This window comes from Bufo bufo, chromosome 1 (genome assembly GCF_905171765.1).
Source record: "Bufo bufo chromosome 1, aBufBuf1.1, whole genome shotgun sequence".
Classification (NCBI taxonomy): domain Eukaryota; kingdom Metazoa; phylum Chordata; class Amphibia; order Anura; family Bufonidae; genus Bufo; species Bufo bufo.
In genome coordinates this window covers 351,231,706-351,245,078 of record NC_053389.1, presented here as the reverse complement: position 1 = coordinate 351,245,078, position 13,373 = coordinate 351,231,706, and the positions used below count along the sequence as shown (strand labels likewise).

General features: G+C 48.0%; 2 protein-coding genes across 3 annotated transcripts in view; one reads left to right on the top strand and one right to left on the bottom strand.

Annotated features, from left to right (window-relative positions):
• DOCK2 (dedicator of cytokinesis 2) overlaps window positions 1-13,373 on the top strand; it is a 1,232,183-nt gene that overhangs the window by 694,046 nt on the left and 524,764 nt on the right. The window lies entirely within an intron of this gene.
• The window catches only part of INSYN2B (inhibitory synaptic factor family member 2B), a 75,630-nt gene that overhangs the window by 17,256 nt on the left and 45,001 nt on the right, over window positions 1-13,373 (bottom strand). The window contains exon 3 of the mRNA XM_040442845.1: window positions 1,996-2,067. Within this exon, the coding sequence (XP_040298779.1) occupies window positions 1,996-2,067 (72 nt within the window). The remainder of the gene's footprint in view (window positions 1-1,995; window positions 2,068-13,373) is intronic.

Sequence of the window (13,373 nt, the reverse complement as noted above, 5' to 3'; positions counted from 1 at the left end):
TGGAGCGTTGACAGAACGGCAGAAGCGGTCGATGACTTGCGGAAATGGGCACACACGTGGCACACCTTTCCCAGTAGCTCAGGCAAATTGGGGTAGGTTTTGAGAAACCGCTGAACCACTAAGTTGAAGACGTGGGCTAGGCATAGGGTGTGAGCTTGCCGAGCTCCAAAGCTGCCACCAAGTTACGGCCATTATTAAACACAACCATGCCTGGTTCTAGGTTGAGTGGCGAGAGCCACAGCTCAGTCTGGTCTCTTATCCCCTGCCACAGCCCTGCCACGGTGTGCTTTTTGTCACCTAAGCAGATCAGCTTAAGCACGGCTTATTGACGCTTCCCCACTGCATTGCTACACTGCTTCCAACTACCGACTGATGCCTGACTGGTGCTGCAAGAGGATAATTCTGAGGTGAAAGTGGAGGAGGAGGCGGAGGAGGAGAAGTGGGGCTTGGAGCCACTAACGTAGGGGGTGGCGGAAACCCTGATGGAAGTAGGGCCCTCAATCCTTGGCGTGGGTAGCACATGTGCCATCCCAGGGTACGACTCGCTCCTGGCTTCCACAATGTTCACCCAGTGTGTCGTCAGGGAAATGTAGCATCCCTGGCCGAAAGCACTTGTCCATGTGTCAGTGGTTAAGTCGACCTTCCCAGTAACTGCGTTGGTCAAAGCACAGGTGATGTTACGGGACACATGCTGGTGTAAGACGGACATGGCACACCTTGAAAAATAGTAGCGGCTGGGGACTGCGTAACGAGGGACAGCCGCTGACATCAGGCTGCGGAAGGCCTCACTGTCCACAAGCCTAAATGGCAACATTTCCAGGGCCAGTAATTTGGAAAGTTGTGCATTTAGTGCTATGGCCTGTTAATAGGTGGCTAGGTATTTGCACTTGTGTTCAAATGCCTGGGGTAAGGGACACGGAAGTGGATGTGGCCACTGAGGGTGCTTGCAAAGGTCCAGGTGCAGGTCAGGAGGCATCCGGGCCTGCGCCTTCAACATGGCATTGGCCAGCATGTAACACAGGTGAAGAGGAGGCAGTGGCGTGACCCGCAGACACAGATTGTGGACCCATGCGTTTAGGCCCACTTATTACGGTGCTTTGATGCCTTGTGGTGGATCATGCTGGTGTTGGTTAGGTTGCTAGTGTTCACGCCCCTGCTCATTTTTGTATGGCACAGGTTACAAATTACAATTCTTTTGTCGTCCGCACTTTCCTTAAAAAAGCGCCAGACTGTGGAACACCTACCCCTTGGCAAGGAAGATTTCCGCAAGGATGTACTCCGGGGAACAGTTGTGGGCCTGTTTGGTGTGGCCTGTCATCTCCCTTTTGCCACCCCACTGCCTCTTCCAGCCTGTTTCGGTGCTGCGAATGCCTCCCCCTCTGTACTGCTGTCCTCACTCGGCTTGTCACCTTCCCAGATTGGGTCAGTGACTTCATCGTCCACCACCTCCTCTTCCTCACTCTGCTCATCCTCCTGACTTGTTGACCTAACAACAACCTCAGTTATTGACAACTGTGTCTCTATGGAGCACCCGATGACGCGTTCCGGCCACCCAATCACTGTAATGCTAGTAACCAACATGGCTACGGCATTACAATGAAGGGCAGCACTTACCTGCACGTTTATTGTCTGCGTAGCAGCCAACAAATGTGCGGGGAGGAGACTCCAACATTGTGCTCGATCACATACGGTATTCGGCCGAATACCGCCATGTGCCGAGCATCGAGATGCTCGAGTCAAACTGGTGTTCGGCCGAGCATGCTCGATCAACACTAATAATTATGTTACAATAGCTTTGACTATGACCCTGTATGGAGTTAGCAATTGTAAGCCAAACAAAAGTTGATAATTAGTGTTTTAAAATGAAGTAGTCTATTTTCATGACAGATAGTTTGTGTGAAGAAGATGTTATAATTCAAGAATGAATATATGTGAGATATTTACAAGTCATATGGAATAGTTCTATAATAGTAATCCCATTGAATAATATGCTACCTGTAAATAATACATGCTGTGCTCTGACAAGTACTGCAGTTGTTTAGGTCTTGTCCTGTACGATAGAAGCGCCTGTTCAATAAAGATAAAAGAAAAATTAGTTTTCTGCACAATTTTGATTTGGAAAAATAAACTAAATGTTGTATACCTCTATATAAAGTATCCCAATTTGGTGATTAGCCCCTCAAGGACTAGGCCTATTTTGGCAATTTTTTTTTATATTATCCCCTTCTAGGAGCCATAACTTTTTTTTTTCTTTTTTCTTGTCTTTATGGCTTGTCTTTGCAGGATGAGTTGTATTTTTAAGGGCCTCATATTCGGTGTACATTAACTTTTTATTAACCTTTTTGGGTGGGAAGAGAAAAATGCAGTAATCCCGACACAGTTTTTTTAGTGTTTAATTGTTACACCACTACAAATAGTATGTTAGTTTTATTCTTCAGGTCAGTACCATTACAAAAATACAAATTTTTTACCACTTTTTCACAATAAACTTTGTTTTTGTGTCATCGAATCCTAAAAGCCTGTGAGTTTGTTAGTTACTGAGTGCAAGGAAGAGAAAAGAATGGAAATGCCAGCACATGGTGCTTACAGTACATGTACTATGTTCCTTTATAGCTACTGTCAGCACTAAGCTCTGGATGGCAGTCCTGCCAGGCGATTAGCACTGACATTGAGTGTACTATGTTCATGCATACCTACTTTCAACAGTAAGTGCTCCCAATTTGGTTCCCCCCTCTTCCCTGCTAGTTACTGTGCACAGAATGGAGAGAGAAGACTGTGACTGCTAGCACAGTAGGTATGCATGAATATAGTACAATTAATATCAGCTCTAAGTGCTGGCCCTTCCGCTCTCTGTTCTGTGCTCAGTAATAACAGAGAAGCATGGGTAATGGAAAAATGTACAGGCGTTAGCTTTGTCACCAAGCCAAATAAGCAAGGACACAGGCAGAGAGGACATTTATAGGAAGCCATGGTATGTGGTACTGAGCTAAAAGAAAAGTTTAAGAAGACTACCTTGTATGTTCCACATAGTTTTAAGCACTCTTCTTAGGCTACTTTCACATTAGCGTTTTTTGCGGATCCGTCATGGATCAGCAAAAACGCTTCCGTTACTATAATATAACCGCATGCATCCGCCATGAACGCATCCGGCTGTATTATGTCTTCTATAGCCATGATGGATCCGTCATGAACACAATTGAAAGTCAATAGGGGACGGATCTGTTTTCTATTGTGTCGTCTCACTCCGCATCCCAGGAAGGCATTTTTATAACTTTCTGCAAAGACAAAAGTTTACATACATTTCATTAATATTTGGTACCATTATCCTTAAATTGTATGACTTGGGTCAAACATTTTGGATATCCTTCCACAAGCTTCTCACAATAGTTGGTCGGAATTTGGGCCTATTCCTCTTGACAAAACTGGTGTAACTGAGCCATGTTTGTTGGTCACCTTGCTCGCACCTGCTTTTTCAGCTTTGCCCATAAGTTTTTAATAGGATTGAGATCAGGGCTTTGTGATGGCTGCTCCAAAACATTGACTTTGTTATCCTTAAGCCACTTTGTAACCAGTTTGGCAGCATACTTCGGGTCATTGTCCATTTGGAAAACCCATTTCCGCCCAAGCTTTAACTTCCTGGCTGATGTCCTGAGATGTTGCTTCAGTATTTACACATAATCTTCTTTCCTCATGATGCCATCTATTTTGTCATGTGCACCAGTCCCTTCTGCAGCAAAACAACTCCACAACATGATGCTGGCACCCCCGTGTTTTACAGTTGTGTTGGTGTTCATAGGCTTCCGAGCTTCTCCCTTTTTCCTCCAAACGTAACAATGGTTATTATGGCCAAAAAGTTCAATTTTAGTTTCGTCATACCACAGTACGTTTCTCCAAAAATGTAGGTCTTTGTTCATGTGTACCTTTGCAAACATTAAAATGGCTTTTTTGTTTCTTTTGGAGTAATGGCTTCTTCCTGGCAGAGTGGCCTTTCAGCCCATGTTGATACACTACTTGTTGCACTGTGGATATTGACACAATTTTACCAGCTCCCGCCATCATCTTCACAAGGTCTTTTGCTTTTGTTCATGGGTAGAGTTGAGCGAACACCTGGATGTTCGGGTTCGAGAAGTTCGGCCGAACTTCCCGTAAATGTTCGGGTTCGGGATCCGAACCCGAACCGAACTTCGTCCCGAACCCCATTGAAGTCAATGGGGACCCGAACTTTTGGGCACTAAAAAGGCTGTAAAACAGCCCAGGAAAGAGCTAGAGGGCTGCAAAAGGCAGCAACATGTAGGTAAATCCCCTGCAAACAAATGTGGATAGGGAAATGAATTAAAATTAAAAAAATAAAAATGAACCAATATCAATTGGACAGAGGTCCCATAGCAGAGAATCTGGCTTCACGTCAGCAGAGAATCAGTCTCTTCATGCCATAGCAAAGAATCTGGCTTCATGTCAGCAGAGAATCAGTCTCTTCATGCCATAGCAGAGAATCTGGCTTCATGTCAGCGCAGAATCAGTCTCTTCATGTCATAGCAGAGAATCAGGCTTCACGTCACCCACCACTGGAACAGGCCACTGTCACACATTTAGGCCCCGGCACCCAGACAGAGGAGAGCGGTCCCGTAACAGAGAATCTGGCCTTATGTCAGCGCAGAATCTGTCTTCATGTCATAGCAGAGAATCAGGCTTCACGTCACCCACCACTGGAACAGGCCACTGTCACACATTTAGGCCCCGGCACCCAGACAGAGGAGAGCAGTCCCGTAACAGAGAATCTGGCCTTATGTCAGCGCAGAATCTGTCTTCATGTCATAGCAGAGAATCAGGCTTCACGTCACCCACCACTGGAACAGGCCACTGTCACACATTTAGGCCCAGGCACCCAGGCAGAGGAGAGAGGTCCCGTAACAGAGAATCTGGCCTTATGTCAGCGCAGAATCTGTCTTCATGTCATAGCAGAGAATCAGGCTTCACGTCACCCACCACTGGAACAGGCCACTGTCACACATTTAGGCCCAGGCACCCAGGCAGAGGAGAGAGGTCCCGTAACAGAGAATCTGGCCTTATGTCAGCGCAGAAACTGTCTTCATGTCATAGCAGAGAATCAGGCTTCACGTCACCCACCACTGGAACAGGCCACTGTCACACATTTAGGCCCAGGCACCCAGGCAGAGGAGAGAGGTCCCGTAACAGAGAATCTGGCCATATGTCAGCGCAGAATCTGTATTCATGTCATAGCAGAGAATCAGGCTTCACGTCACCCACCACTGGAACAGGCCACTGTCACACATTTAGGCCCCGGCACCCAGACAGAGGAGAGCGGTCCCGTAACAGAGAATCTGGCCTTATGTCAGCGCAGAATCTGTCTTCATGTCATAGCAGAGAATCAGGCTTCACGTCACCCACCACTGGAACAGGCCACTGTCACACATTTAGGCCCCGGCACCCAGACAGAGGAGAGCGGTCCCGTAACAGAGAATCTGGCCTTATGTCAGCGCAGAATCTGTATTCATGTCATAGCAGAGAATCAGGCTTCACGTCACCCACCACTGGAACAGGCCACTGTCACACATTTAGGCCCAGGCACCCAGGCAGAGGAGAGAGGTCCCGTAACAGAGAATCTGGCCTTATGTCAGCGCAGAATCTGTATTCATGTCATAGCAGAGAATCAGGCTTCACGTCACCCACCACTGGAACAGGCCACTGTCACACATTTAGGCCCCGGCACCCAGACAGAGGAGAGCGGTCCCGTAACAGAGAATCTGGCCTTATGTCAGCGCAGAATCTGTATTCATGTCATAGCAGAGAATCAGGCTTCACGTCACCCACCACTGGAACAGGCCACTGTCACACATTTAGGCCCAGGCACCCAGGCAGAGGAGAGAGGTCCCGTAACAGAGAATCTGGCCTTATGTCAGCGCAGAATCTGTATTCATGTCATAGCAGAGAATCAGGCTTCACGTCACCCACCACTGGAACAGGCCACTGTCACACATTTAGGCCCAGGCACCCAGGCAGAGGAGAGAGGTCCCGTAACAGAGAATCTGGCCTTATGTCAGCGCAGAATCTGTATTCATGTCATAGCAGAGAATCAGGCTTCACGTCACCCACCACTGGAACAGGCCACTGTCACACATTTAGGCCCCGGCACCCAGACAGAGGAGAGCGGTCCCGTAACAGAGAATCTGGCCTTATGTCAGCGCAGAATCTGTATTCATGTCATAGCAGAGAATCAGGCTTCACGTCACCCACCACTGGAACAGGCCACTGTCACACATTTAGGCCCAGGCACCCAGGCAGAAGAGAGAGGTCCCGTAACAGAGAATCTGGCCTTATGTCAGCGCAGAATCTGTCTTCATGTCATAGCAGAGAATCAGGCTTCACGTCACCCACCACTGGAACAGGCCACTGTCACACATTTAGGCCCCGGCACCCAGACAGAGGAGAGCGATCCCATAACAGAGAATCTGGCCTTATTTCAGCGCAGAATCTGTCTTCATGTCATAGCAGAGAATCAGGCTTCACGTCAGCCACCACTGGAACAGGCCACTGTCACACATTTAGGCCCAGGCACCCAGGCAGAGGAGAGCGGTCCCGTAACAGAGAATCTGGCCTTATGTCAGCGCAGAATCTGTATTCATGTCATAGCAGAGAATCAGGCTTCACGTCACCCACCACTGGAACAGGCCACTGTCACACATTTAGGCCCCGGCACCCAGACAGAGGAGAGGTTCATTCAACTTTGGGTTGCCCCGCAATATAATGGTAAAATGAAATTAAAAATAGTATTGAATTAGGAAGTGCCCTGGAGTAGAATAATATATTGTTAAGGGGAGGTAGTTAATATCTAATCTGCACAAGGGATGGACAGGTCCTGTGGGATCCATGCCTGGTTCATTTTTATGAACGTCAGCTTGTCCACATTGGCTGTAGACAGGCGGCTGCGTTTGTCTGTAATGACGCCCCCTGCCGTGCTGAATACACGTTCAGACAAAACGCTGGCCGCCGGGCAGGCCAGCACCTCCAAGGCATAAAAGGCTAGCTCTGGCCACGTGGACAATTTGGAGACCCAGAAGTTGAATGGGGCCGAACCATCAGTCAGTACGTGGAGGGGTGTGCACAGGTACTGTTCCACCATGTTAGTGAAATGTTGCCTCCTGCTAACACGTTCCGTATCAGGTGGTGGTGCAGTTAGCTGTGGCGTGTTGACAAAACTTTTCCACATCTCTGCCATGCTAACCCTGCCCTCAGAGGAGCTGGGCGTGACACAGCTGCGTTGGCGACCTCTTGCTCCTCCTCTGCCTTTGCCTTGGGCTTCCACTGGTTCCCCTGTGACATTTGGGAATGCTCTCAGTAGCGCGTCTACCAACGTGCGCTTGTACTCACGCATCTTCCTATCACGCTCCAGTGTAGGAAGTAAGGTGGGCACATTGTCTTTGTACCGGGGATCCAGCAGGGTGGCAACCCAGTAGTCCGCACACGTTAAAATGTGGGCAACTCTGCTGTCGTTGCGCAGGCACTGCAGCATGTAGTCGCTCATGTGTGCCAGGCTGCCCAGAGGTAAGGACAAGCTGTCCTCTGTGGGAGGCGTATCGTCATCGTCCTGTGTTTCCCCCCAGCCACGCACCAGTGATGGGCCCGAGCTGCTTTGGGTGCCACCCCGCTGTGAACATGCTTCATCCTCATCCTCCTCCACCTCCTCCTCGTCCTCCTCGTCCTCCAGTAGTGGGCCCTGTCTGGCCACATTTGTACCTGGCCTCTGGTGTTGCAAAAAACCTCCCTCTGAGTCACTTCGAAGAGACTGGCCTGAAAGTGCTAAAAATGACCCCTCTTCCTCCTGGGCCACCTCCTCTTCCATCATCGCCCTAAGTGTTTTCTCAAGGAGACATAGAAGTGGTATTGTAACGCTGATAACGGCGTCATCGCCACTGGCCATGTTGGTGGAGTACTCGAAACAGCGCAACAGGGCACACAGGTCTCGCATGGAGGCCCAGTCATTGGTGGTGAAGTGGGTCTGATCCGCAGTGCGACTGACCCGTGCGTGCTGCAGCTGAAACTCCACTATGGCCTGCTGCTGCTCGCACAGTCTGTCCAGCATATGCAAGGTGGAGTTCCACCTGGCGGGCACGTCGCATATGAGGCGGTGAGCGGGAAGGCCGAAGTTACGCTGTAGCGCAGACAGGCGAGCAGCGGCAGGGTGTGAATGCCGGAAGCGCGAACAGACGGCCCGCACTTTATGCAGCAGCTCTGACATGTCAGGGTAGTTGCGAATGAACTTCTGCACCACCAAATTCAGCACATGCGCCAGGCAAGGGATGTGCGTCAAACCGGCTAGTCCCAGAGCTGCAACGAGATTTCGCCCATTATCGCACACCACCAGGCCGGGCTTGAGGCTCACCGGCAGCAACCACTCGTCGGTCTGTTGTTCTATACCCCGCCACAACTCCTGTGCGGTGTGGGGCCTGTCCCCCAAACATATGAGTTTCAGAATGGCCTGCTGACGTTTACCCCGTGCTGTGCTGAAGTTGGTGGTGAAGGTGTGTGGCTGACTGGATGAGCAGGTGGAAGAAGAGGAGGAGGAAGCTGAGTAGGAGGAGGAGGAGACAGGAGGCAAAGAATGTTGCCCTGCGATCCTTGGCGGCGGAAGGACGTGCGCCAAATAGCTCTCTGCCTGGGGCACAGCCGCCACTACATTTACCCAGTGTGCAGTTAGGGAGATATAGCGTCCCTGGCCGTGCTTACTGGTCCACGTATCTGTGGTTAGGTGGACCTTGCCACAGATGGCGTTGCGCAGTGCACACTTGATTTTATCAGACACTTGTTTGTGCAGGGAAGGCACGGCTCTCTTGGAGAAGTAGTGGCGGTTGGGAACAACATACTGTGGGACAGCAAGTGACATGAGCTGTTTGAAGCTGTGTGTGTCCACCAGCCTAAATGACAGCATTTCATAGGCCAGTAGTTTAGAAATGCTGGCATTCAGGGCCAGGGATCGAGGGTGGCTAGGTGAGAATTTACGCTTTCTCTCAAATGTTTGTGAGATGGAGAGCTGAACGCTGCCGTGTGACATGGTTGAGATGCTTGGTGACGCAGGTGGTGGTGTTGGTGGTACATCCCATGTTTGCTGGGCGGCAGGTGCCAACGTTCCTCCCGAGGCGGCGGCAGCAGCAGCAGAAGAGGCCGAGGCGGCAGCAGCAGAAGAGGTAGCAGGGGGAGCCTGAGTGACTTCCTTGTTTTTAAGGTGTTTACTCCACTGCAGTTCATGCTTTGCATGCAGGTGCCTGGTCATGCAGGTTGTGCTAAGGTTCAGAACGTTAATGCCTCGCTTCAGGCTCTGATGGCACAGCGTGTAAACCACTCGGGTCTTGTCGTCAGCACATTGTTTGAAGAAGTGCCATGCCAGGGAACTCCTTGAAGCTGCCTTTGGGGTGCTCGGTCCCAGATGGCGGCGGTCAGTAGCAGGCGGAGTCTCTTGGCGGCGGGAGTTCTGATTTTGCCCACTGCTCCCTCTTTTGCTACGCTGTTGGCTCGGTCTCACCACTGCCTCTTCCTCCGAACTGTGAAAGTCAGTGGCACAACCTTCATTCCATGTGGGGTCTAGGACCTCATCGTCCCCTGCATCGTCTTCCACCCAGTCTTGATCCCTGACCTCCTGTTCAGTCTGCACACTGCAGAAAGACGCAGCAGTTGGCACCTGTGTTTCGTCATCATCAGAGACGTGCTGAGGTGGTATTCCCATGTCCTCATCATCAGGAAAAATAAGTGGTTGTGCGTTAGTGCATTCTATCTCTTCCACCCCTGGGGAAGGGCTAGGTGGATGCCCTTGGGAAACCCTGGCAGCAGAGTCTTCAAACAGCATGAGAGACTGCTGCATAACTTGAGGCTCAGACAGTTTCCCTGATATGCATGGGGGTGATGTGACAGACCGATGGGCTTGGTTTTCATGCGCCATCTGTGCGCTTTCTGCAGAAGACTGGGTGGGAGATAATGTGAACGTGCTGGATCCACTGTCGGCCACCCAATTGACTAATGCCTGTACCTGCTCAGGCCTTACCATCCTTAGAACGGCATTGGGCCCCACCAAATATCGCTGTAAATTCTGCTGGCTACTGGGACCTGAGGTAGTTGGTTCACTAGGACGTGTGGCTGTGGCAGAACGGCCACGTCCTCTCCCAGCACAAGAGGGTCCACTAACACCACCACGACCATGTCCACGTCCGCGTCCCTTATTAGATGTTTTCCTCATTGTTCCCGTTCACCTCAATTTTGAGAATGGCAAATTTGGGAATGCTTTTTCAACCCAGAACAAAAAGTCTGCTTTTACGGTCACTACAAATAACTTGAACAGCTAAAACTGTGCAGATTTGGTTGAATAGAGATGTGAGACCTGTTTTTTTTTGCGCTGTGTGACAGTTATAGGTTTAATCACAGAATGACACTTCTATCAGCACGCTAGCGTGTGTCTTAGGTTTTTCTGAATGACACTATCAATACCTTCAATGTAAGATTTTCTTTTTGGGATAGATTTCAAGTAGGCCTCAAATACCACAAACTAGTTATTTTCAGAATGGCAAATTTGGGAATACTTTTTCAACCCAGAACAAAAAGTCTGCTTTTACGGTCACTACAAATAACTTGACCAGCTAAAGCTGTGCAGATTTGGTTGAATAGAGATGTGAGACCTGTTTTTTTTTGCGCTGTGTGACAGTTATAGGTTTAATCACAGAATGACACTTCTATCAGCACGCTAGCGTGTGTCTTAGGTTTTTCTGAATGACACTATTAATACCTTCAATGTAAGATTTTCTTTTTGGGATAGATTTCAAGTAGGCCTCAAATACCACAAACTAGTTATTTTGAGAATGGCAAATTTGGGAATGCTTTTTCAACCCAGAACAAAAAGTCTGCTTTTACGGTCACTACAAATAACTTGACCAGCTAAAACTGTGCAGATTTGGTTGAATAGAGATGTGAGACCTGTTTTTTTTTGTGCTGTGTGACAGTTATAGGTTTAATCACAGAATGACACTTCTATCAGCACGCTAGCGTGTGTCTTAGGTTTTTCTGAATGACACTATCAATACCTTCAATGTAAGATTTTCTTTTTGGGATAGATTTCAAGTAGGCCTCAAATACCACAAACTAGTTATTTTCAGAATGGCAAATTTGGGAATGCTTTTTCAACCCAGAACAAAAAGTCTGCTTTTACGGTCACTACAAATAACTTGACCAGCTAAAACTGTGCAGATTTGGTTGAATAGAAATGTCAGGTCTATTTTTTAGGCGCGGGTGACAGGCTCAACTTGCCCCTGATGTAATATATGGCCAAAAAATAACCACACTGTTGATGGTTAAATGCACTTGGGTGACACAGGCTCAGCCTGCAGCTGATGTAGTATATGGCCAAAAAATAATCAGACTGTTGATGGTTAAATGCACTTCGGTGACACAGGCTCAGCCTGCAGCTGATGTAGGATATAGCACAAAATAACCACACTATCGATGGTTAAATACACTTGGTGATAGCTCGTGCTGGCGTACCACAAGTCACAAAATGGCCGCCGATCACCCCAGAAACAAAGTGATCTAAAAACGCTCTGGGCAGCCTCAAAAAAGTGAGCAAGTCAATTATAGCACTTCAATGATCCACAGCTGCAGATCGATCACAGAATGAAGTCTTTTGGAGGAGTTAATCTGCCTAATCTCGCCCTAACGTCGCAGCTGCAACCTCTCCCTATACTGATCATAGCAGAGTGACGTGCGGCGCTACGTGACTCCAGCTTAAATAGAGGCTGGGTCACATGGTGCACTGTCCAATCACAGCCATGCCAATAGTAGGCATGGCTGTGATGGCCTCTTGGGCCAAGTAGTATGACGCTTGTTGATTGGCTGCTTTGCAGCCTTTCAAAAAGCGCCAAGAAAGCGCCGAACACCGAACCCGAACTCGGACTTTTACGAAAAATGTTCGGGTTCGGGTCCGTGTCACGGACACCCCAAAATTCGGTACGAACCCGAACTATGCAGTTCGGGTTCGCTCATCCCTATTCATGGGTTGATATGCACATGTTGGACCAAAGCCCGTTCATCTCTGGGACACAGAACCCATCTCCTTCCTGAGCGGTATGATGGCTGGACATTCCCATCTTGTTTGTACTTGCGTATAATTGTTTGTACAGATGAACGAGACACCCTCAGGTATCTTGAAATTGCACCCAAGGTTGAGCCAGACTTGTGCAAATCCACAATTCTCTTCCTGATATCTTGGCTGATTTCTTTAGAATTTCCCATGATGAATTTCCAAAGAAGCAGTGTGTTTCAGGTGTGCATTTAAATACATCCACAGATGATTCTCTAACTCAGATGTTGCAAACAAACAGAAGCTTCCAAACACATGACATCATCATATGGGCAGTCCAGAATTGTTTAAAGGCATAGTAATCTTAGTGTATGTAAACATTTGACATTGCAGAAAGTAATAAAAATGCCTTAAAACATTTTCTTTCTCATTATTCTGGCATTTGGCAAATAATAATTATGATAATCCTAATTGACCAGGAAAGGTTTATGCTGATTTCATGTTAGATGTTGAGAAAAACATGCATACGTGTCTTTTTATATAGTGTATTTAAACTTCTGGTTTCAACTGTACATACTGTGCATCGGTAGCCCAAGACACATCCTACTAGCCTTGTTTTTGGATTGGCCTGTGCTGTTCACATGAACAGTGCTTGCTAATCCAAGGGAAGGAGATAGTGTCTTGGGCTACCAAAAGCTCTGTATGCAACAGGCAGTTTGAGGGGTGGTGCAGCCATCTTGGATGGCAGAAGAGGAGCCCAGGAACTGGCATATCTGCAGCTAAAAATGATGAAAAGGAAGGCACAATGTAAGTGTTCTGTCAATTCCCCAGTTAGGGCTCATTCAGACAAACATATGTGTTTTGCGGTCCGCAAATTGCAGGTGCATAAAACATGGATACCGGCCCGTGTGTGTTCCGCAATTTGCAACCCCATTGAAATGAATGGGTCTGCAGCGTTCAGCCATAACGCTAAGTAAAATGATAAAATAAGGGGCTGCCTGCAACTGTCCTTGTGGGAACAAGAGCTACATACTGGTTAATAAGTAATTTTGGTGCATGTTTTATACATATATACAATGGAATAAATCTGTGCAGAATTTTCAGCCTATTTAAGAATAAACAAATGAACATGTAGATAATTCATTTCAATATTGTCTTGCTCTATATTGCATTTTTTTTTTTTTTTACACTTTGACAGCATTTCAGCTAGGAAAATTTTAGATTTTTAGTCGTTATCTTGGCCTGTAAGGTGTGCTATGGTGCATGCCTCCACAATTTGTGTATCACAGGCACTAAT